The sequence below is a fragment of the Lutra lutra genome, chromosome 15, assembly GCF_902655055.1.
Source record: "Lutra lutra chromosome 15, mLutLut1.2, whole genome shotgun sequence".
Classification (NCBI taxonomy): Eukaryota; Metazoa; Chordata; class Mammalia; order Carnivora; family Mustelidae; genus Lutra; species Lutra lutra.
The window spans coordinates 45,552,795-45,577,978 of record NC_062292.1 but is presented as its reverse complement, the minus strand read 5'-3'; the positions used below and the strand labels follow the sequence as shown (position 1 = coordinate 45,577,978).

The 25,184-nt window shown below is 37.1% G+C and overlaps 3 protein-coding genes across 6 annotated transcripts in view; all 3 read left to right on the top strand.

Moving 5' to 3' along the window:
• Positions 1-19,921, top strand: part of LOC125086406 (complement factor H-like) — a 39,260-nt gene extending 19,339 nt beyond the window's left edge. The window contains exons 6-14 of the mRNA XM_047705718.1: positions 35-217; positions 2,641-2,811; positions 9,936-10,118; positions 10,592-10,801; positions 12,877-13,053; positions 13,764-13,940; positions 14,930-15,103; positions 18,868-19,053; positions 19,523-19,921. Of these exons, the coding sequence (XP_047561674.1) occupies positions 35-217; positions 2,641-2,811; positions 9,936-10,118; positions 10,592-10,801; positions 12,877-13,053; positions 13,764-13,940; positions 14,930-15,103; positions 18,868-19,053; positions 19,523-19,719 (1,658 nt within the window). The 3' untranslated portion in view covers positions 19,720-19,921. The remainder of the gene's footprint in view (positions 1-34; positions 218-2,640; positions 2,812-9,935; positions 10,119-10,591; positions 10,802-12,876; positions 13,054-13,763; positions 13,941-14,929; positions 15,104-18,867; positions 19,054-19,522) is intronic.
• CFH (complement factor H) overlaps positions 1-25,184 on the top strand; it is a 260,381-nt gene that overhangs the window by 69,638 nt on the left and 165,559 nt on the right. The gene's annotated exons all lie outside the window — the stretch shown is intronic.
• LOC125086230 (uncharacterized) overlaps positions 25,023-25,184 on the top strand; it is a 36,780-nt gene continuing 36,618 nt past the window's right edge. Inside the window, exon 1 of the mRNA XM_047705430.1 lies at positions 25,023-25,027. Within this exon, the coding sequence (XP_047561386.1) occupies positions 25,023-25,027 (5 nt within the window). The remainder of the gene's footprint in view (positions 25,028-25,184) is intronic.

Genomic DNA, 25,184 nt, shown 5'->3' with positions numbered 1-25,184 from the left:
TGTAAGTAAACATATTTTTGTGAAATTTTCACAGAGGTGGAGAGTACATGTAGAGAGATACCTGAACTTCATTATGGCTCTGTTGTTCAGTCTTCTGTCCCTCCCTATCACCATGGAGATTCAGCAGAGTTCAATTGCATGGAAGACTTTACAATGATTGGACACAAATCAATTACATGTCTTAATGGAATGTGGACCCCACTTCCTCAGTGCATCGGTGAGAAGACACTTCTCAAATTGACAGTCAATGAAATTTAGCATTTTATTTTAAAAGCTATATTTGCTAACATATTTTTGAAATTTAAGTATATTCTTGAAAATGTCCCATCGCAGGGGGACCTGGGTGGCTCAGTCAGTTAAGTGTCTGCCTTCGACTCACCTCGTGATCTCAGGATCCTGGGATTGAAACCCCACATCAGGCTTCCTGCTCAGCAGGGAGTCTGCTTCTCCCTCTCCCTCTGACCCTCCTACTCATGCTCTCTCTCTCTCTCAAATATGTAAATAAAATCTTATTTTAAAAAGTCAGTTCTTAAATTATAATGAAGGCAGACATTGCTTATAGCTCATTATATGTCTACAAATTAGCAATAGAATTTTATCAGTATTTCTGTCCCTGATATTAACATTGTTTATAAGTATGAAGCTAAATTTTACTTATGGTTATTCATATGATTTAAATATGAGTACTAATTGCCAGGAAAATAGAACACTTTTGTTTTTAGGTGGTTCTCTTAATTTCCAACCCTGGAAAAAGGAAGTTAATACCCACTGCTACATTCCTATAGGAATCTTGCCTTTCTCGAAGTCTCTAACAATTTCCCAATCTGTTTCAAATGCAACAAGTTAATGTGCTGAGGGTGAGTGGGCCGCAGGCCCTCTCAATCAGTAGGAGAACTCCTCAAAAGAGGCAGTCAGGATTAGGCCAGGAAACAAATTTGATGGATGACTTGACTCAGGTTGATGTATGTAAATCATCCTGACATTTGGATGACCAAGTCTTTTATGACTAACATGGAAAATATTGGGGACCCTTTTCATTTTTCTCTTGGAATGAGTTCTTTCCTAGAGTTTTCCTGAGTCCTACATTCAAAGAGAGCCCTGGGTGTCCCGTCTTACTTATTTATCAGATTTCTAGGCATTAATTGTTCCAAGGAGAAGGCAGGGCTTAGGCACACCGTCCATGAGAGCAGAGATTTACTCCTCTTTTGTTCATGTTGTATTCCCAATAACCAAAAGACTGGCAGACATACAGTACACATTCAACAGAAGTCTGTTGAATGAATCATAAGTTTTGTTGTTTATTAATCCTTATGTTTTTGCTAAACTCATTCCCATTAGAAGTATTGTCAGTCCTTCAAGATCAAAGCTCATCTTTGTCCTCTTCTATCTCCACAAATGATCACTCCTTATTTCATACTGGGGAAAAACCCAAAGTTATAACAGACATGAAAATGCTCAACTTTTCATTCTTATGCTAAAATATCTGCTTCAATTATTATTCTTTCCTGATCTCAGAGTTTGCCTTCCAAAGGTTAATCTTCTACCTATATTCAGCTTAACATAATCCCCTTACACCTATCATAGACCTTACTCCAATTTTCTTCATTCAATATTAATATCGTACCTCCAGCTAATCTAGCTCTTCACTCTTCTCTGAATGTTTATTTTCTCCTAATAAACAAAGAAATTCTTTCAGAAACCAGTCAGTCATAGGGCAACGACAACAACCACCACTCCTTTTGTTCCTCAGTTACCATCACCTGAACACCTTGTTTTTTCTCCCTCAACATTGTGGACAAACCTTAAAAACAGGACTAATTCTCAGCCTCTAATGTGTTTTGAATTAGTCTCCTTTGTTTTATTTTTTATTAAACCATTAATTACTTCTTTGGCTAACCATTAACAAATCATTAACAAAGACCTACATCAACACATATTTTATCAAATCCAAAACGTACTTCAATCTGCATTGAATTTTGGAAATATGTATTTATATTAAAAGTTGCTATATTTAACTCAGAGTCAGTAAAAATGTACTATTACAGCATTATAATATTGAATTATGGGGTGATCTGGTATATAAAACAGCTCTTCAAAGATTCTAAAAGTATAAACAGGAAACAAGTTGTGGCTTTAAGCACTCAGTATCTTATTCCAAAAATCTGTTCCTATTTTTTGCCATCATGCAGAAGATCTACTTAAATATTCACATTCTGTAAGAGACATCTTAGCTGTACTTTTCTTATGTATTATTACACTACCTTTTTGAAAAAATATATTTAAGCTAACAATTTCATACATTCTACTTCCACAGATAAATGTGGGACCAAATGTAGTCAAGGTGATGACTGTTCAGTATGTAGATCATCCTAAAAAGTGAGCCTCTTACACTTTTCTAATCCCCAACGTGTAGAAGGTATTTATGATGGACATTTTCCCAGAAATCTTCAGGACTGGACATGAGGACTTATGTCCATACATAAGAGCCCATCTCATGCCATATGGTCAGGAGTAGATTGGTTGGTGGGATTTATGGGCTCAGATGCTAATTTCATTATACTATTGACTCAAAGCTATTTTTTTTGTAGTAGTTGCTTTGATTCTTATTGGTCTTTTCAAGGGAATATCTTCACTTTATAGCAACCAATGAACTTGAAAGATGTAAATTCAACTTGACCAAACAGACACAACCATTAAGTAAGACTGTATATGATCATAACAAGAATGTAAGTTATAAATGCAGAGGAGCAATAAAGCTGAAATACTCAACATGCATAAATGGACGATGGAACCCCGATCTAAGCTGCACAGGTAAGCTCTTGTTTTCAAAAACATACTCTATTTCTTCCTAACTTGTAATTTTAGTATTTTTGTGTCTTAAAATTTTTTGCTTATGTATCACTACATATAATTTTTCAGCTGGAATGAAATTCAGAAACTAGCCCAAACACTATTCCTAAGTATTAATTGCATCAGTGCCTTAGTCTGCTATAAAACAAAACCCAGAAACGTGGTGGCCTTAAATTAACATCCGGTCAGGTAGCAGTAAGAATTAGTGTTTGGGTTTTCTTTGAGGCTGAAGAGAGCACAAAGTTGGCATTCCCCTTGTCCCCCTCAACTTTCCTTTCCCATTCCCGAGAAGCCTCCAGATGTGCTGCAAATCTGAAGTCTGTCCCTGAAGCTAACGTTCCAGGACACATAAATAGGCCTTTGTCACAGCAAGCCTGGGGCAGTGTTTCAGTCCAATGTCTGTGGAGTGCCCTGGAGGTAGTAGCCTGCCAGGAATGACCCTTCCAGTGTTACAGTCCTGTGGGACCCAGAAAGGCAAACCCCTCTGGTCATGAGAGCCAGATCAAGGAGTGTCCCCTCTGTGGACTGAGCATGCTTGCCAGCTTTAGCGAGGCAGCAGAAGAAGGCAGGGCTGGGGCCACCAGAGAGCCCTGGGCTGGAGTGCACTCGCGAGTGTTTCCAAGGTGGAAAGTGTCAACATCTCCATAGTGGAAAGAGTCCCAACAGACCCCTGCCCCTCAGGTAGATGCTTTAAGATTAGCAAATGAATCTCCTTCTCATATGTCTAGGTGTTTCTCCAACTCCTCCTTTCACGTGGGTCCCCTGAGGTTCCTGACTCTGGCATCACCTGGGTGGCTCAGTGGGTTAAGTGACTGCCTTCCAATCCAGTCATGATCTCAAGGTGGGGGGATCCAGCCTCACATCAGGCTTTCTGCTGAACAGGAAGTCTGCTTCTCCTTCTCCCTCTGCCTGTCGCTCCCCTTGCTTGTGTGCGCTTGTGCTCTCTCTGTCAAATAAATAAATAAAATCTTAAAAAAAAAAAAATCTCTGTTCTCTATAGCCCATTGGGTCTCCTGGATGTGAGACCCTTTGGTTTTCAAAGCCAGGTGTTTGGGGGGCTCATCTTGCTTTTGCAAGTCCCAGAGTTTGGGGTGCTGATGTGGGACACAAACCTCTCTCTGCTCAGGGAGAAGCTCTGTGTGGGAGAACACCTGACTGTGTGTGGCTCTGCCAGGGTGGGTTTCTGTCCCTACTGGGTCTCGGACTCTCATACCCACCTGGAAGTGGCTCTTTCACTGTTTGTTGTAAAGGAGCTATTCAGCTAGTTTTCAGGTCATTTTCAGAGGAAATTGTTCCATATACACCTGTGAGTCGCTGGGAGGAGGTGAGGTCAGTTTCTTCCTATGCATTTGTCCTCCCACTCGAATCGTGCACATTGATTTTATACTCTGACACTATATCAGTTCCATTATTCATTTTAGGTACTATTTTGTAGATCTGTTGCAATCTCTGTAAGCAGTTATATCACTGAAAATATAAGATTTTATTTTTGCCCATTCATTTTTATTTACTGACTAGGACCTCTGGTAAACTGTTGAAACGAAGCGATGAGAACATACATCTTTGTCCCATTCCTGATCACTGGGAGAGGGTATTCAACATTTTACCACAAGTATAATGTCAGTTTAGGATTTCTGTAAATGCCCTTATCAGTTTAAGGACAATGCCTTTCATTCTCACTTAACTGAGAAATTTTATGATCACCAATGTTGAATGATTTTAAATGCTTCTTATGTATCTCTTGATATGATAATATGACTTCCTTAATTCTGTTAATACAGTGAGGTACAGACATGAATCTTGGGATGTTGAACAAATCTCTCTTCCCTAGAGTTAACTCTACTAGATGGTGACATGTTATTCTTTCTACATTTTCATGTACTCAATTTGCTGATATATTTTTAAGGAGTTTTGCATCTATATTCATGGGGAATATAAATCTATAGTTACTTTTTCTTTAAATGCATCTCCCAAGTTTTCTTATTAGGATTATCGTGGCCTCATAAAACAAAATGAGGACTGCTTTCTGCTTCTCTGTTTTCTGAAAGTATTTATGTAATTTTATTATTACACATATTATTATTTTATTATGTTTACCTTAAATGTTTGATAGACTTTACCCACAAAGTCATCTGATATATAATTTGCTTTATTTGGAAGTTTTTCTTGATGAATAATTCAATTTGTTTAATAAGTAATGAAATATTCATATTTCCTTATTGTCTTTTGTCAATGCAAGGAAGTTGTATTTTTGAAGAAATATCTCTCTTTTATCTAATTTATGAAGTTGATTGGTATACAAGTGTTTTAATAGTCACTTAATATTCTATCTTCCTTTTAATTATATCGTTTATTTGTTGGTATCACTTCTTTCATTCTTGACATTGATATTTGTTTCTGTCTTATACTTGATTATTCTTCCTGGGTTTTTTTTTCTTCAGTTTTATTAATATTTCCAAATAACCAATTTTAACACTTAATTTTCTTCATTTACTCTCTCATCTATTTTTTTTAGCCTTATTAACATTCACTGTCTTTTCTGTTTTCTTTTTTCTATTTGTCTTTCTCAATTTTCTCTCTTCTGTGGACCTGTTTTTTCTTTTCCTCATTCTAATTATGTTGATTTTAATTTTATATCTCATTTCTTAAGATAGAAAATTGAAACATGGATTTAAATCATCCTACTTTTTAAAGAGAAACTCCATTTTTCCCTCCAAGTACTGCTGTAGCAGTGTCAAAAATTTATATACATTTCATTTTCATTTAATTCTCTCTGAAATGGTTTCTAATATTCCTTGTGAATTCTTCTTTAATCTGTCATTTATTTACTTTTTTTTTTTTTTTGCTTAATTTCCAAATATTTATTTTTTCCTAAATAGATTCATTCTCCTTTAAGAGTTGATTGCTGGGGAGGCGGCTCGGGGAGAGCGAGCCGCGAGCAGCGGAGAGTGAGTGAGGGAGCCGAGCCGCCAGCCCGCCCGCCGCCGCGCTTCCCCTCGGTAAGCCGGAGCCCGGGCCGGGGCCCGGCACGCCGCCCCAGCGCCTCTCGCCGTCAGGCTGCGAAGGCAGCGCGCACCAGCCAGGGGCAGGGAGAGCGAGCGAGCGAGCGAGCGCCGGGAGGAGGCGGCCGGAACGAGCGGGCGCAGGCTCGTGTGGCGGGAGGGGAAGCCGCTGCCCGCCGCCTTCGACTTCCCTTCTCTCCCCCTCCCTGCCACGACCGCGGAGCAGCACCTTGTCGGCGCCGGCGGCCGAAGTCAGTAAAAACGAGCTCAACTCCAACCACTACGGGGCCGACGAGACCCTCAGAAAAAGATCAGCAAGAAGCAATTGAACATATTGATGACGTACAAAATGAAATAGACTATAATGAACAAGCCAGTGAGGAGATTTTGAAAGTAGAACAGAAATAGAACAAACTCCGCCAACCTTTTTTTTTTGTTTGTTTGTTTCAGAAGAGGTCGGCATTGATCGCCAAAATCCCCAATTTGGGGGTAACAACATTTGTCAACCATCCACAGGTGTCTGCACTGCTTGGGGAGAAGGATGAAGAGGCGCTGCCTTGTTTGACAAGAGTTGAAGTGACAGAATTTGAAGATATTAAATCAGGTTACAGAATAGATTTTTATTTTGATGAAAACCCTTCCTTCGAAAATAAAGTTCTCTCCAAAGAATTTCATCTGAATGAGAGTGGTGATCCATCTTCAACGTCCACTGAAATCAAATGGAAATCTGGAAAGGATTTGACGAAACGTTCAAGTCAAACACAGAATAAAGCCAGCAGGAAGAGACAGCGTGAGGACCCAGAGAGCTTCTTCACCTGCTTTACTGACCATTCTGACGCAGGCGCAGATGAGTTAGGAGAGGTCCTCGAAGATGATATTTGGCCAAATGCCTTACAGTACTACTTGGTTCTGGATATGGATGACGAAGAAGGAGAAGAGGATGATGATGAAGAAGAAGGAGAAGGAGAAGGAGAAGGAGAAGAAGAAGAAGAAGAAGAAGAAGAAGAAGAAGAAGAAGAAGAAGAAGAAGAAGAAGAAGAAGGATTGGAAGATATTGATGAGGCAGGAGATGAGGATGAAGGTGAAGAAGATGAAGATGATGATGAGAGGGGAGGAAGCAGAGGAGGATGAAGGAGAAGATGACGAATGGAGCACTGATGGATTCCAACCTACTTTTTTTTTTTTAAAGATTTTTTATTTATTTATTTGACAGAGAGAGAGATCACAAGTAGATGGAGAGGCAGGCAGAGAGAGAGAGAGAGGGGGAAGCAGGCTTCTTGCTGAGCAGAGAGCCCGATGCGGGACTCGATTCCAGGACCCTGAGATCATGACCTGAGCCGAAGGCAGCGGCTTAACCCACTGAGCCACCCAGGCGCCCCCCAACCTACCTTTTTAAATTTTCTTCAGTCCCTGGGAGCGAGTGCCGTTTTTTTTTTTTCTTTTTCCTTTTCTTTTCTCTCGTGCTCATTCTCCCTGTTTTTTGAAGTCTCCTTTTTCTCTCCCTTTATACCATGGTTCTCAGCTTATTTGGGGGGGAAATACCTTGAGCAGAATACAGTGGGAAAAGAATCTCTACCCCTTTTTGTTCCAAATTCATTTTTGTCCCTTCCTGTTTCAATAAAAACAAAAACTGTATGGAATCAACACCACCGTGCTCTGTGCGGGGGGAAAAAAGAAAAACCCTCTGCTCCCTTAGCTCTGCTGGAAGCTGGAGGGTGCTAGGCCCCTGTGTAGTAGTGCATAGAATTCTAGTTTTTTTCCTCCTTTCTCTGTATATTGGGCTCAGAGATTACCTGTGTCTCTATGTGAATATGGACAGTTAGCATTTACCAACATGTACCTGTCTACTTTCTCTTGTTTAAAAAAAAGGAAAAAAAAAAAACTTTAAAAAATGGGGTTATAGGAGGTCAGCAAAGGGTGGGTTTGAGATGTTTGGGTGGGTTAAGTGGGCATTTTGACAACATGGCTTCTCCTTTGGCATGTTTAATTGTACGTTTAACGGACATCCTTGCAGTTTAAAATGACACTTTTAAAATAAAACTCTCTCCTAACGATGACTTGAGCCCTGCCACTCGATGGAAGAATCAGCAGAACTTGTAGGATCTTATTTGGAATTGACATTCTCTATTGTAATTTTGTTCCTGTTTATTTTTAAATTTTCTTTTTTTTTCACTGGAAAGGAACGATGATGCTCAGTTTTAAATGTTAAAAGTGTACAAGTTGCTTTGTTACAACAAAATTAAATGTGTACACAAAAAAAAGAGTTGATTGCTGTACAAAGTACTGCAAAAAAAGAAAGAAAATAATTTTAAAAACGAAATAATAAAATACAAATAATTAATTAAAATACAAAAATATAGAGAAGCTTTTTTTAAAAGCATAAAGAGATGATTTGCAGAATAGTAATTTTGCCTTTAGGGAAATTTAGTTGCTATACCAAACTCTGGCAAGTGTATCAGAAGAAGTACAAATTAAGATTATTAGGGCAGAAATCGTTAAACATCATATACAGAAGAAACTCAGTCCTTGATACTTCATTGAAAAAATATGCCAAGATATTTAGAACAAATAAGAAAAAAGTTTCTGGTTAAATATAAAATACTTCTACACTTAGAAATAGAAAATATGAGAAAGAGAAAATATAAGATAGAAATAGAAAATATTAGTAAGCATGAATAGAGTGTGTTCAGTCAAATATTGCTCTGCATTGACTACAAAATCTTGGGTAACTGAAGGGACTTACAAGACTCCCCAGTTGGGGTGCCTGGGTGGCTCAGTGGGTTAGAGCCTCTGCCTTCAGCTCAGGTCATGATCTCAGGGTCCTGGGATCGAGCCCCATGTTGGACTCTGCTCAGCACGGAGTCGGCTTCCTCCTCTCTCTCCACCTGCCTCTCTACCTATTTGTGATCTCTGTCTGTCAAATAAATAAATAAAATCTTCAAAAAAAAAAAAAAGACTTCCCCGTGTACACTCACATAAGGCCTTTGATGAAATAAACACACTACAGGAGAAAGCAAAATGAAGGAATCATAAAGAGGTCCAAAAGCCTCCAGGTAGAGCTATCCAGAGTCTTCCCTCAGTTTTGAACAAACATGCTTTGTCTTCAGATTAAGAGCTGCCACCATACATGTGTGATATCTCAGTTCTTTGGGAGCTCAAACACTAGTTTACAGAGGAATCGTGTGTCCCTTGCTGGTCATGCAACTGAAGCCAGCCTGTCTGATCTGTTCAAGAGGGTGCATTTCATTAACCTTTCTATCTCTCAGCAGTGTAGGCAAGCTAGGAAACAGTACCTCCAGAGAGTTTTGTAACTTTAAAAACACATTATAAGGGCGATTGGGTGGCTTAGTTGTTAAGTGTCTGCCTTCAGCTCAGGTCATGATCCCAGGGTCCTGGGATCCAGGCCCCACATCAGGCTTCCTGCTCAGTGGGAAGCCTGCTTCTCCCTCTCCTGCTCCCCCTGCTTGTGTTCCCTCTCTGTCTCTCTGTGTGTCTCTCTCTGTCAAATAAATACATAAAATCTTAAAAAACAAAAACACACTATAATTAAAGACCATATCTAATTCTTATCTGAGCCAAGAATCTGAAACTGATAATTATCAATTGTTTCAATTTGTATCAATTGATAATTGATCATTAACTATATGTAATTCTTCCTCTGACTAATTAGCTTCCATTCCACATCTTGTGAAGATTTTAATCCAATCACAATACATTTGATTATGGATATCTGTAAACAGGATCCCAATATCAGTACTTATTTAGTGCCTCTTACTGAGTGGACAATTCAGTTAGAACCTCCAAACGGTTAGAAATCATTAAAATAAGTTTTATATAAATTACGCAAGATTTATCACAGAAAGAATAAAACGCAGTTACTACTAGACTATAGTGAGACTATAAACCACATGTGATATATTAAATTGCTCTACAAGCTGATGAGAATAAGATGTTTAAATATAGACCATAATGTCATTATTTAATCATTAACGGTACATTATTAGTGAGTTTTCTGTTTTAATTATCTTTGTAACATGTTTAACTTATGATTTTTAATCAAGAAATCTAATTTTAATATTTTAGAAGTTAGAACGCAGCCGTGCCCCCCTCCACCTCAGATTCCCAATGCTCAAAATATGGCAACGACGGTGAATTATCAGGATGGAGAAAAAGTATCTGTTGTCTGTCAAGACAATTATATAATTCAGGGTGCAGAAGAAATTGTGTGCCAAGATGGAAGATGGCAGTCAATACCACGCTGTGTTGGTCAGTAGCCCATAACTTGCTTTATAACATTCTTCCAAATGAGGTTAATGCTCTTCTGTGCTTTGTGTAAAGGAACAAGATGAAGACCTTTCTCTAGATCTGTTTCACTTTACCTCGAAGCAGTAAATTACAAACTAAGTATACACATCAATCAGTATTCTCTCACTTCTGCTGTGAAATGAACAGACAACAGCTTTGGGTTATTGTGCAAATACCATAGAAAATTTCTGTTTACACCTATTTTACTCCTCATAATGAACAGGACAAGAATGAAGGGGCGTAGCAAACAAGTAGATAATAGCACCGATTTTATGGAGATACATATGCTTGCAAGTTTCAAATGTTTTTCAGTGTTTTGGTGTCTAATTTGTCCAAGTTATCCTTATTTTAAAACCCCAAATGGTATTTGATTGCATTTTTCAATTTATACATTGTATCTATACTTGACCCTTTGATCTCTGTTCTTCATACAGAAAAACTCGGGTGTCCTCAACCACCTCGTATAGAACATGGAACCATTAAATCGTCTGAATTTTCAGAAGAAATAAAAGAAACATTGAAACCTAAGCTTTACCCACATGGCAGCAAACTAAGTTACACTTGTGAGGATGGTTTCAGGATATCTGAAAAAGAAGAGATAACATGCGAGATGGGAAAATGGAGTTCCCTACCCCTGTGTGTAGGTGAGGACAGTATGCAAACTAAAATTCTAGTTTCAATTTTCAGTACGAGCCATTAATATGTGTCATCAAAGTCATGAGAAAGAGTCCTAAAAAGAAAGAAAGGAAGAAAAACAAACCGTCCTTTAGGTTTCTTAATATCTAAAATCATTTATATAATCACGTACTTTACCAATTTCTGCATAATCAAATCTATCCCATTTTTGTTAATTTTATTGATTTGCTATAGAATCACTTTAATGATGGCAATTGTTTAATTAAAACTAGGTGTGTAGTGCAATTAAACCTACCTATTAAATACCTATGAATAGGTATGCCTATTCATATTCCTACCTATTTATATAAGTTGTATATAACTTTTGCTTTGCTTTGCCATCAGCATTGTGTTGTTTTTCTTATCATTTCCTTCTTGATTTCTTTACAATATATGGTACTAACCTTAAGTGATTAACTCCCAATGCCTTCTTTTTGTTATTCACTATATTGGTTTAAGAAGCACTGATAGGGGGCATCTGGGTGGCTCAGTGGGTTAAAGCCTCTGCCTTCAGCTCAGGTCATGATCCCAGGGTCCTAGGATCAAGCCCCGTATTGGGCTCTCTGCTCAGTGAGGAGCCTGCTTCCTCCTCTCTCTCTCTCTCTGCCTACTTGTGATCTCTCTCTCTGTCAAATAAATAAAATCTTAAAAAAAAGGAAGCACTGATAGTCTCTCTCATAAATATATTGACATTTTTATTTTTTATTTTTTTAAGTTTTTCTTAAATTCCAGTTAGTTCACATACAGTGTAATATTAGTTTCAGGTGTGCAATATAATAATAAATCAATTCCTTACAGCAACTAGTGCTCATTACAAGGTCCCTCCTTAATCCCCTTCACCTATTTCACCCATCCCCCCCAACCATTTCCCCTCTGGTAACCATCAGTTTGTTCTCTATAATTATGAGTCTGTTTTTACATTTGTCTCTCTCTCTCTTTTACCCTTTGCTCATTTGTTTTGTTTTTTTTTTAACTCCACATGTGAGTGAAATCATATGGTATTTGTCTTTCTCTGATTTATTTTGCTTAGCATTATAGTCTCTAGCTCCACCCATGTCATAGCAACTGACAATATTTCATTCTTTTTTATGGCTGAGTAATACGCACACTGCCTTTTCTTTATCCATTTATCTATCAATGGACATTTGGGCTACTTCCATATCTTGGCTATTGTAAATAATGCTGCTGTAAATATCAGGGTACATGTATCCCTTTGAATTAGTTTTTTTGTTTGTTTTGGGTAAATACCTAGTGGTACAAATGCTGGTTCACAGGGTAGCTCTATTTTTAACTTTTCGAGGAATCTCCATACTGTTCTCCAGAGTGGCTGCACCAATTTGCATTCCCACCAACGGTGCAAGAGGGTTTCCCTCTCTCCACATACTTACCAGCACCTGTTGTTTCTTTTTTTTTTTTTTTTAATTTTAGCCATTCTGACAGGTGTGAGGTGGTATCTCATTGTGGTTTTGATTTGTATTTCCCTAATGATGAGTGATACTGGGCATCTTTTCATGTATGTTAGCCATCTGTACTCTTCTTTGGAAGAATTTCTGTTCATGACTTCTTCCCATTTTTAATTGGATTATTCATTTTTTGGGTGCTGAGTTTTATGAGTTCTTTCCATATTTGGATACTAACCCTTTATCAGATATGTCATTTGCAAATATCTTTTCCTCTTCTGTAGGCTACCTTCTAGTTTTATTATTTCCTTCACTGTGCAGAAGCTTTTTATTTTGATGTAGTCCCAATAGTTTATTTTTGCCTTAGTTTCCCTTGCCTCAGGCGACATATCTAGAAAGAAGCTGCTACAGCTGATAATATACTGAATTTTTTAGTTTCAAGCTCTTGCTCAGTTTGCCAGCTGGACACACATCAGAGTGGTGGTTTTAGGAAGCATTTGTGCACCTTCTCTGTGTTATGATCGTAGCTCCTGTGTTACCACTTCTTTTCAAATTAGACTGCCAAATATGGCAACCAGTACCTAAAATGAAATTTCAGAGTTAATGAAATATGAAGTCATTCTTTCATTTTTTTTTTTTTTTAGGGCTTCCTTGTGCGCCACCAGAATATGTGGTTCCACATAGTTTTCCTCTTCACAAAGCAGACAGTTACCAGTATGGAGAAGAAATAGTATACGAATGTGAAAAAGGTTTTGGGACTAAAGGATCTGCATCTATAAAGTGTTTAGGAGGAAAATGGTCTCATCCACCAGAATGCATAAGTACAGTGTATTTAATTTTACTCTAAAGTTGATCAATATTCTTAATTCAGAGCAAAATGGTAGAAATATGAAACCAGGCAGTAATTCTAGAATTTAACAAGGTATCTCTGGAAAGTTGTGGAGTCTGGTAGAGAATTAATAACCCTACTAATAATAAAAGTGTGACAGCATGAGCCCAAATTATTTCACTTTCACGTCACTTCATGTGCACATTCGACATCCTCTGATACACGTCCACAGACTCCTCCTCTCTCTGCCTGGATCACAGCTGGTCCCTGCTCAGCAAGCTCATCATTATTCAATTTACTGTTAGTTTATCAGTTATCTCCTTAGAAGTATATACTTTTCTAAGATATTTGATATAATTAAAAGTAACAGATTTTGACAGAAACCAAAAATACAAATACATGCATAATGTAGATGGCTCGTATGAGCAAAAAAGAATTTCAGTGGAAGAAATGTGATATCAAGCATTACATGTATCTCTACCTTTTCAGACTTCCCATATCATTGTCCACATATTTTATGTTTGATAAACATAGGACAATCAATATAATTAAGTCAAAAGACTTCTAACACAGTTTTTCAACTTATAAAAAGTGTGTACAGTGCCCATTGGTTTGATGTGTACTTATTATTCTACATTCTAGATATTGGTCATTATGTGTTTTAAAAGATTTACCAAAGAAGTACATGTTCTTTTCTTTCAGAAATGGATTGTTTTGGCCTACCTGACTTTGGTATTGCCATACCCATAGGCCCGAAGAAGGACTCATATAGGTCAGAAGAAAAAGTGACTTATATGTGTCCAAATAATTACCAATTGGATGGACCCAATTTTATACAGTGTATTAAGAGCCAATGGATAGGAAAGCCAATATGCAAAGGTACTTCGATAACATTTTAGAATCTATTTATCAAAATGTCTTAAGTAATGTAAGATACAATTCCCTCTAGCGTCATTTAAACAATGGACGTAGATGATTGTTTGAGGCCAGGTCAAAGAAGGTTTATGCTTTAACATAAAGGAATGAAACTGTGTTCTCAGTGGTTAGTCTGAGCCCAGTGGTTCTCAAACTATAGTCCTTGCAATAGCCCCATCAGCATCTTCTGGACAATCATTAGAAATGCAATGTAATTCACTGGCTCACTCAGACCTGTTGCGTCAAAAACTCTGGGGCTGCAACCCTGTAAGTGTCTCAACAATTCCCAAGGAATTCAATGTGTGCTCCAGTTTAGGAACCATAGCTGTGGCCTATTGTTCTTTACACCCACCGGAATCTCACCAGTGAATTACAGTTTGAATTCTCATTGAAATGTCCTTAAGCATTGGCAAAAAATAATAATAATGATAATTGAAGAGTGTTTTTAGAAATTAAACATGTATTTTTCTGTTCTTTTCCTCATCTCCTGTTTGGATCCTCAGTTAATCATCTTCTCCCTTCACTCTAATACTCTTCAAAGTGTGTTAATTCTTCATTTATTGTCTAAGGAAGTGCCTACCGTGTTTATTTTTCTAAGAGCCTAAAATCACATTCATAAACAGGATGATTGCAAGCCAAAATTTGACATCAAATGATTTTTTATTGTTATTTTCATGTGGTTTACAAATTCGTATTGAATTTATATAATTTGTAATATTGATTTTACTAAAAATAGGAAATGTCCAGAAAAACTCTCATTTTCACACAAGCTTAAATCTTACCAAAAGATATTTATCTCCTTTTCTTTAATCTTATATGTAAATTTCCTAAATTGGCACTCTTTTGTGTATGACAGATTAAGTGTTGATTGTAAATCTCCCTTATCCCGTTCATTGATTTGCTACTCAAAATGATCATTACGTTAGAGATGCTATTTTTTTCTTTCTATTCAGATATTTCCTGTGGGAATCCACCCAAAGTGGAAAATGCTATTATACTAAATGAGAAGCCTAGGTATCTAATTGGTCAGACTGCACGTTATGAATGCATCAAACCTTTTGAACTGTTTGGGGAAGCAGAAGTGATATGTTTCAACGGGTACTGGTCACAACCGCCTCAGTGTGCAGGTAAAGTATCTTATTTCCTCTTGGGTTTTAGAGAATATTTTAGGGACTAAATATGTCAATATAAATAAATATAGTGACATACTTCTTATGGAATCTTTTTTTTCATCTCAAATAAAATGGTGGTGCTTAAAATCCAATTTTTTTCTTTTTGTAGACTGCATAATGATAATATATATTTATTTTATGGAAGATTTGACCACTTTAGGACAGTTGGAGTCATGGAAAATTCTCTCTCTCTCTTTCTTGCTCTCTCTCTCTCTCTCTTTTTTTTTTTTTTTAGAGAGAGAGCACATGAGTGTAAGCAGTGAAGGGAGGAACAAGGGGAGGGGCAGAGAGAATCTTTAGCAGATGCCACACTGAGTGTGGAACCCAACACTCGATCTTACGTCCATGAGAGTATGACAAGAGCAGAAATCAAGAGTCAGACGTTTAACTGACTGAGCCACTCAGGCACCCAGAAAATTCTCTATCTTAAGTGTTAAGAAGCTCAGTTATTTCCTGAGGAATAAATGTACTAAACATATGTTGGGGGGTGTGGGGCCTATTTCACTTTGAGACACACAATCAATCAGCAGCTGGGGCATGATCTTGGAATGTGATATAAATTTGGGCTTCTTCAGCATGCGGACTATAAAAAGGTAGGTTTCTATCTGAGCTCAACTGAAAAAACTCTGAGAACCTGGTCATAACACAATCCAGTATTTAGAGTTTTGGAAATATTATAGGAGGAGATATTATAATGAGATAGAAGTATTATAAAGAGGAGATATTATAGCTGGTTGTTTTTCAAATCAAATTTTGCCTGGCATATATAGTTTCCAGTCTTTTACTTTGAGCCCACGTATGTTTTCACATTGAAGTTAGTTTCTTTTAGTTGCCATATAGTCAGCTCTTGTTTGTGTGTCCACTCTGCCATGCTCAGTCTTTTAACTGAAGAATTTAAACCATTTACAGTTGGAGTAATTATTGATAGATTAATGGCTGTGTCAGTGATTTTGTTATTTGCCTTGCGTTTCTTTCCTCTGTTTCTCACTCTCATTTCCTTTTTTGCCAATTCTGTGGATTTTTTGGAATATTTTTAAATAATCTCATTTTGATATGTCTTTATTGTTTTGGCACATATTTCTTTGTATAGTTTTATCTATGGTTGCTCAAGGTATTAAGATGCACATATATAGCTTGTCACTTCTCCCCTTGGTTTTGACATTTTACCACTTCAAGTGAAATGAGGAAAACTTACTTCCACTTAGGGTCCATTTACTCACCCCACATTTTATTTTATTTTATTTATTACTTATTTATTGAGAGAGAAAGAGAGAGGGGGGGGGATTGAAGTGTTAGAGGGAGGAGAGAAAAAATCTTCAGCAGACTCCACGCCTAGTTTGGAGCCTGACACAGGGCTCAGTTTCACAATCCTGACATCATGACCTGAGCTAAAGTCAAGAGTGGACAATTAACCAACTGACTGAGCCTTCCAGGCACCCATGAGTTCCCCACAGTTCAAATATAAATGTCTGAAGTATTTCTTCTACATATATTGAGCACCATATCAAATGATATAATGTTGCACAAACACCAAACCTGACAAACTCCTTAGGAAAAAGAAACTCCATCATATTTACCCTTAATTTTTTCAGTCCGTTGTTTTTGATTCCTTAGTGAAGTCTCAGTCCTTGCTCTGTTATCTTTTTCCTGATATCTGAAGTATTCCTTTAGCAATTCTTTAAAGACAGATCTGCTGGAGATAAATGCTCCGTTTCCCTTTGTCTCAGAATATCTTCTTCTCTCCCTTAAACCCCAAAGGATACTATGATGGGAAAAAGCATTCAGGGCTGACAGCTCTTGTCTTCTAACTTGAAAAATGTTGTCACTTCTTTCTGCTTTGAAGGTCACAGATGAAGACCCCACTGACATTTGAATCCTTTCTCCCTTATTAGTTTGCATGGTTTCTATGTAGCTGCTTTTGATATTTTTTTCTTTTCCTTTCCTTTTCCTCGGTTTTATTATGGTGTATGTTGGTATGAATTTTGGGGGGTTTGTCCTGTTTGGCTTTTTCAATATGAATGTTTATGCCTTGTAAAAATTTGGGAAGCTTTCAGTCCATATTTTTTAGAGTTTTTTTGGTTTTGTTTTCAATCTATTTTCAAAGTGAGTCATTTATATTCTATATTCAAGTTTATTTAGCATTCTGTCATCCATAATCCATAATTGAGTCCCTCCAGTGAGGTTTTTTTTAATTCCACTATGATATTTTTCAGTTCTGTAATTCCCACTAGATTTTTAAAAACCATCATCAAATGATTCCAATATCTGTGTTATCTCAGTGTTGTGATCTGTTGATTATCTTTTCTCTTCTGAAATTTTTCCAGGTCCTTGCTATGATGAATGGTTCTCAATTGTATTTTAGAATTTCGGGTGTTGTATTTTAAGACTCTGGATTTTCTTGAAATCTCTTATTTATCAGGCCTCCATTACTGCAGAGTGCAAGTCCAGGCTTCCCACTTGGCCTCCACTGACACCGTGGAAAGAAGTGAGGTGTCTTGTTCCCTGACTGTGGCTGGAAGTCAAGGCTCCACGCTTGACCTTTGATCCACATGGGGAGAGGGCTGGTCGAGGTTTCTTCTAGGAGTTTCTTCAGGAGTAATTCAAGTATTGTAAAAAAAAAAAAAAAAAAATCTGTCTTGCTAGAATACTCCTTTCCTGAGCCTTTGACTAAAGACAGCAGGCAATTCTTGGGACTTTTTTTCCCCCTGAACTTGATCTCATTTCTGGTTCCAGTCTTCTTCAGTGCCCAGTCCAGGATCCATAGGCGGCAACATGAAAACCCAAACAACTCACTGCAGTATAATTCCTTGAATACCAAGGCCTCAGATCAGATCAACGTCTTCTCAGCATCCTTCACAATCTCTTTTGTTGGTCTTTATAATACGTTCAGGATTTTTAGTGATACTGAGCAGAAGGAATAAGCACAAAGTTTCCTACCTCATTCTGTCCAGAACAGCAAGCCAGCAATTCCCTTTCCCATTACACAAATGTGTAATTCTTTCACTTTAATTAACAAAGTTGATGTTCCTTTTGTAATAGAAATGACAATCAATAAACAATGACTAGAGATCCAATAGAAACTGCAGTATGTTATATGTAGCAAGAAAGTTTCCTTATTCCTATTAGCTATCCATCTGCCCAGTACTGATTCAGGAGGAAAAACACTTTTTAACACCAGAATATGGTAAAGCAGATATATTTGTTAATGCTTATGTATGCTTTCATGAGGTATAAAAGGAAAAGTTTAAAAGTGTGATTCTCAGTTTAAGTGATTAAAATTTCTTCAGTGGGGGTGCCTGGGTGGCTCAGTTGGTTATTTTAATGTTACATATTTTTGTAACATATAATGTGACATATATTAACATTAGGACTGCATCTTAACCATTGTTTATTGTTTAAGTGTATGCCTTCTACTCAGGTCGTGATCTTGGAGTCCTGGGATGGAGCCCCACATCAGGCTCCCTGCCCAGAAGGGAGGCTGATTCTCCCTCTGCCTACCCCTACTTGGCTTGTGCTCTCTCTGTCTCCCTGACACTCTCTCTCTCTCTCTCTCTCTCTCTCAATAAATACATAAAATCTTTTTTTAAAAATAAAATAAAATTTCTCAAATGAATCATTTCTGTTGGCGGAAATCACAAGTCTTGATATTGCTTTTTTATTTGCTTTATTTTAACCTGTTTTTCTTTGGTCTTTCAATAAATCAAATATTTTTTTTTTAGAACCTAGTGGAAAATGTGTGTCTCCTCCATCTATTGACAATGGAGACATTACCTCATTCCCACTAGTAGCATATGCTCCAGGATCGTCAGTAGAGTACAAATGTCAGGCCTTCTATGTACTTCAGGGACCCCGGACCATAATATGCAGAAATGGAAAGTGGTCACCACCACCACCAAAATGCTTAGGTAAATATTTCACTATTCTCATGGATCCCACCACCAAAATGCTTAGGTAAATATTTCACTATTCTCATGGATCCTGGGAAAATCAGTATAATAGATGCTTTGCTGTTATTAATAGACTTGTCATGGGTTAACAAACATTCATTGAATGCTGAATACCAAGTACTAATGTGTAATGAAATAAAGTTGGAAGAAAAAACCTCTGTTTCAAGCAAAAGATCCTTTAATGAAAGAACTTGATTTCATTGATACTATGAATCTTTGATTATAACATTTAATTATCACAGCTTAAACATAGCACCTCATTTTGCATCATTCATCATTTAAAGTGATTAAAATGGACACGATGGTCTTTCAATGAACTGGTTTGAGAAAGGTTTTGGAAATGAAGCCCTGGACCAGTGTAGAAAATTCTATCTGAAAGTCTGAAATTCTGTTTTCAATATTTTATGTTCTTTTTTTTTAATTTTAGAGCCCTGTATAGTATCAGAAGAAATCATGAGAAGACATAATATAAAATTTCGATGGTTTTATAAGACAAAAATATATTCTACAACAGGGGAAGTGATTGAATTTGACTGTCTCTCTGGATATCGTAGAAAGACACCAGCACATACATTCCGAGCCACATGTCATGATGGGAAACTGTTATATCCTGAATGTGGATAAAACAATGATTAAGATGCAGTCCTAAAATTAAAATATGTACATTTACTCAGAATTTTTCATTATCAATCTAATTCTCAGTTTATTTTTTCAAGTATTGTGTAACTCACTTATATTCATAAATCAGAATTTGTATTGAATATTATATGCATGATGTGATGATAATCAGAGGGATGAATAAATCACTTCTTAAAAGCACCTCATTGAAACTTGTGTCCTACTCATAAAATACTTTGTGTCCTACTCATAAAATACTTACAGCAAGAAACTAGATTCAATCACTCCAGTGCCTCGTTCCATCCATCTTTCCCTCTAACTTTCTCAAAGCTTCTTCCATTACTTCTGGGACTGTCTGAGACTCTCTGTTCAGAGGAAATGGGAGAAAATGCTTGAAAGTGAAAAGGTGATTTCACTTCAAAAATACATAAAAGCCGATGTTGAACCAACCTTGCAACCCTGGAATAAATCCCACTTGGTCGTGTTGAATAATCCTTTTAATGTACTGTTGAATCCTATTGGCTAGTATTTTGGTGATCATTTCCTTACACCACACACAAAAATAGACTCAAAATGGATGAAGGACCTCAATGTGAGAAAGGAATCCATCAAAATCCTTGAGGAGAACACAGGCAGCAACCTCTTCGACCTCAGTCGCAGCAACATCTTCCTAGGAACATCACCAAAGGCAAGGGAAGCAAGGGCAAAAATGAACTATTGGAATTTTATCAAGATCAAAAGCTTTTGCACAGCAAAGGAAACAGTTAACAAAACCAGAATACAACTGACAGAATGGGAGAAGATATTTGTAAATGACATATCAAATAAAGGGCTAGTGTCCAAAATCTATAAAGAACTTAGCAAACTCAACACCCAAAGAACAAATAATCCAATCAAGAAATGGGCAGAAGACATGAACAGACATTTCTGCAAAGAAGACATCCAGATGGCCAACAGACACATGAAAAAGTGCTCCACATCACTCGGCATCAGGGAAATACAAATCAAAACCACAGTGATATATCACCTCACACCAGCCAGAATGGCTAAAATTAACAAGTCAGGAAATGACAGATGCTGGCGAGGATGCAGAGAAAGGGGAACCCTCCTACACTGTTGGTGGGAATGCAAGCTGGTGCAACCACTCTGAAAAACAGCATGGAGGTTCCTCAAAAAGTTGAAAATAGAACTACCCTATGACCCAGCAATTGCACTACTGGGTATTTACCCTAAAGATACAAACGTAGTGATCGGAAGGGGCACGTGCACCCAAATGTTTATAGCAGCAATGTCTACAATAGCCAAACTATGGAAAGAACCTAGATGTCCATCAACAGACAAATAGATAAAGAAGAGGTGGTATATATACACAATGGAATACTATGCAGCCATCAAAAGAAATGAAATCTTGCCATTTGTGACGACGTGGATGGAACTAGAGGGTATCATGCTTAGCGAAATAAGTCAATCAGAGAAAGACAACTATCATATGATCTCCCTGATATGAGGGAGAAGAGTTGCAACATGGGGGGTTAAGGGGGTAGGAGAAGAGTAAATGAAACAAGATGGGATTGGGAGGGAGACAAACCATAAGTGACTCTCAATCTCACAAAACAAACTGAGGGTTGATGGGGGGAGGGGGGTTGGGAGGGGGGTGGGGTTATGGACATTGGGGAAGATATGTGCTATGGTGAGTGCTGTGAAGTGTGTAAACCTGGCAATTCACAGACCTGTACCCCTGGGGATAAAAGTATATTATATGTTTATAAAAAATAAAATTAAAAAAAATACATAAAAGCCTAACTATGTCATACCTACACTAATAATAAGATGTAAGTAGTTATTATCTACTTTTGCCTATCTACCAAATGATGAAATGCAATATCTTCTACAAGATGGCTACCTAGCACACATAAAAATTTGAACAAATCATAAAGAGAAAATAGAATCTAACTGGGTACATAACTGGCACACTATAATATGAAAAGTGACCAAAAAATCCTATACCAAGTATAAACACACACACATACACAGAGTATAACTTGATGCCGCATAAATGTTTATAGAACAAAGATGGTCAGGAAGTACAATAAAATATTTATAATAACTATAGTTGAATTCAGAAATGCTAGGGGTAAGAGTTGGTGGTTAACCATGGAATGGGAGAAAATATTCACAAGTGACAGTACAAAGGGCTGATGTCCAAGATCTATAAGGAAGTCTTCAAATTCAACACACACAAAACAGATAATCATGTCAAAAATTGGGCAGAAGTCATGAACAGACACTTCTCCAATGAAGACATACAAAGGGCTGATATCCAAGATCTATAAAGAATTCCTCAAACTCAACACATATAAAACAGATAATCACATCAAGAAATGGGCAGAAGGCATGAACAGACACTTCTCCAAAGAAGACATACAGATGGCTAACAGACACATGAAAAAATGTTCATCATCACTAGCCATCAGGGAGATTCAAATCAAAACCACACTGAGATACCACCTTACACAGTTAGAATGACCAGAATTAACAAAACAGTAAACAACATGTGTTGGATAGGATGTGGAGAAAGGGGAACCCTCTTCCACTGTTGGTGGGGATGCAAGTTGGTGTGGCCACTTTGGAAAACAGTGTGGAGATTCCTTAAGAAATTCAAAATAGAGCTTCCCTATGACCCTGCAATTGCACTACTGGGTATTTACCCCAAAGAGACTGATGTAGTGAAAAGAAAGGCCATCTGTATCTGAATGTTTGTAGAAGCAATGGCCACAGTCGCCAAACTATGGAAAGAGCCAAGATACCCTACAACAGATAAGAAGATATGGTCCATATATACTATGGAGTATTATGCCTCCATCAAAAAGAATGAATACCCAACTTTTGTATCAATATGGACGGGACTGGAGGAGATTATGCTGAGTGAAATAAGTCAAGCAGAGAGAGAATTATCAGATGGTTTCACTTATTTGTGGAGCAATAATAAAAGTCATAACATGGAGGACATTGGGAGATGGAGAGGAGAAGGGAGTTGGGGCAACTAGAAGGGGGAGAAACTGTGGACTCTGAGAAACAAACTGAGGGTTGGGAGGGGAGAGAGATGGGGGGTTGGGTGAGCCTGGTGGTGGATATTAAGGAAGGCACCTATTGCATGGAGCATTGGGTATGGTGCATAAACGAATTCTGGAACACTGAAAAGAAATTTTAAAAATAAATAAAAATTTAAAAAAAAAAGAGTTGGTGTTTAAGTCCTTAATGCTTACCTGTATTTTCCATGTTTTCTGTCTTTGTATCCCTTTGAACTACAGTAAAGATGGTTATTTTATTTGGGTGCCTGGCTAGCTCAACCAGTGGAGTGTGCCCTCAATCTCAGGGTCATGAGTTTGAGCCCCACGTTGGCTGTAGAGGTTACTTAAATATGGAAATAAATCATTTTAAAATTAAAATAAAATAAGAATATATTAAAAGTAAGATGGTATATGTGGAGAATTATGAGGACTTTTTGATAATGATCTTCAAGTCTAATGACATCCTCATGATTTTGCTGCTCAAGGGGGTTTTGGAATCATTCAACCACAAGAGTCTGAAATACAATTTTTATGTTCATACATTTCAAACAACATAATTAGTTGAAATCAGTTGACTGTGAACATTTTTAACTTCTACAAAACCATGAAAACTTTAAGATGAAAATAAAGATATAATTAAGACAAAAAATACTTTAAGGTGATATCTTATTACTTCATTTTGCATCAAATCCAGTGGCATTCTTAGAATGAGAAACTGGCTGTCTCCAATGGAGTCAATTTATCTAAATCTGAAACACAAGCTACAGCCAGTTTTCTCACATTGAAAGGAACATTGTTACAATTGGCAAGTTATCTTTGCTGTTAATATTGGTTTATATATACTATTTCTCCAAAACTTTTCACCTAATGTTTGTGAAATCTATTTATGACTCTTAACCTGTAATCAATATAGCATATAATTAATCATTTTCATTGTTGGAGGTTTTTAAAATGAATTCTATTCTTTTTCTTACTAATTGTCATTCTGGTGTGAAGATGAGTGTTAATTTATGCTCTTTAATTTCCAATATTTAGAGTAAGAACTTGATGATAGTGACCAGTGATGGCTTTAAAGATTTTTTCTTTTTTTTTTTTCAACATCTATCAGCAATGGAATTTTTATTTATTCATTTTGTCACAAATAATTATAGTCATTATTCTTTGAAGCTCAAATTATCCCAAATCTGGCTAGTGAGTGCCTCTTGAACCTTGTCCTGATTGCTTTGTTATACCCACTCATCTTTGAGTGTTTCTTTTCTTTTTAGCACAACACAATGCTCTAGGCTCAGTGTATACCTCCCTGACCAATACCCATAATCATACAGCTTTCCAAAATGGTCTGAATCTTTTTATTGGGAAATAGTGTTTAAAACACAAGAATTGTGTTATTGGTACTACATGGGAATGTTCAATACTGTTGAAATGTCTTTAAATGTCTTTTTGCTTGTGGGAAAGCTGAAGTAGAAATGAAATTTAAAATTCATTGGCTCCTATTGGATCTTACAATTCAGTGTTATAAATAATACAGGGATAAGAAACTTTTAAATACATTTTCTGTCTTTTCTCTTTATTCACATATTCTTATATTTCAGTATTTTTAAAAATAATAATGCAAACATTACTGTTAGCAGTTAAACTACTGAATGAAGGTTAAAATGCCTTTGCCTTTATTTTGTCCCAATAGGTTTGACTCCAGAGTTTAAGTATTCTCCTCAAAAATGACTTGAAATAGGAGCACCTGGGTGGCTCAGTGGGTTAAGCCTCTGTCATAGGCTCAGGTCATGATCTCAGGGTCCTGGGATTGAACCCTGTATCAGGCGCTCTGCTCAGAAGGGAGCCTGCTTCCCTCTCTCTCTGCCTGCCTCTCTGCCTACTTGTGATCTCCCTCTCTCTGTCAAATAAATACATAAAATCTTTTTAAAAAATGAATTGAAATAATCCTTACCTCTGATTGGTTCACTTACCAAATTAATAGAGTTTTACACTTATTTGCATTAGTATTTTTTTCGATTTTAGATTTCACTTCTTTCTCTTTTACGCTAAACTTTTTTAAAAAAATATAAAAAACATTTACATTTTTAAAAAGATTTTATTTATTTGAGAGAGAGAGAGAGGAGGGAGGGGCAGAGAGAGAGAGAGAAAGGAGGGAGGGGCAGAGAGAGAGAGAAAGAGAAACTCAAGCAGACTCCAAGCCAAGCACCATCCTGATGTGGGACCTGATCTCACCACCGGGAGACGATGATGTGAGCTGAAAACCAAGAGTCAGCTTCAGCCACTGAGGCACCAGGCGCCCTAAACACCTGCATCCATCAAAAGTCAAAGCAATATAAGAAGTATGCAGAGTAGTTTTACTTTCATCATATCTGTTTCCTCATTTCAAAGTTATATTTTTATTGGTTT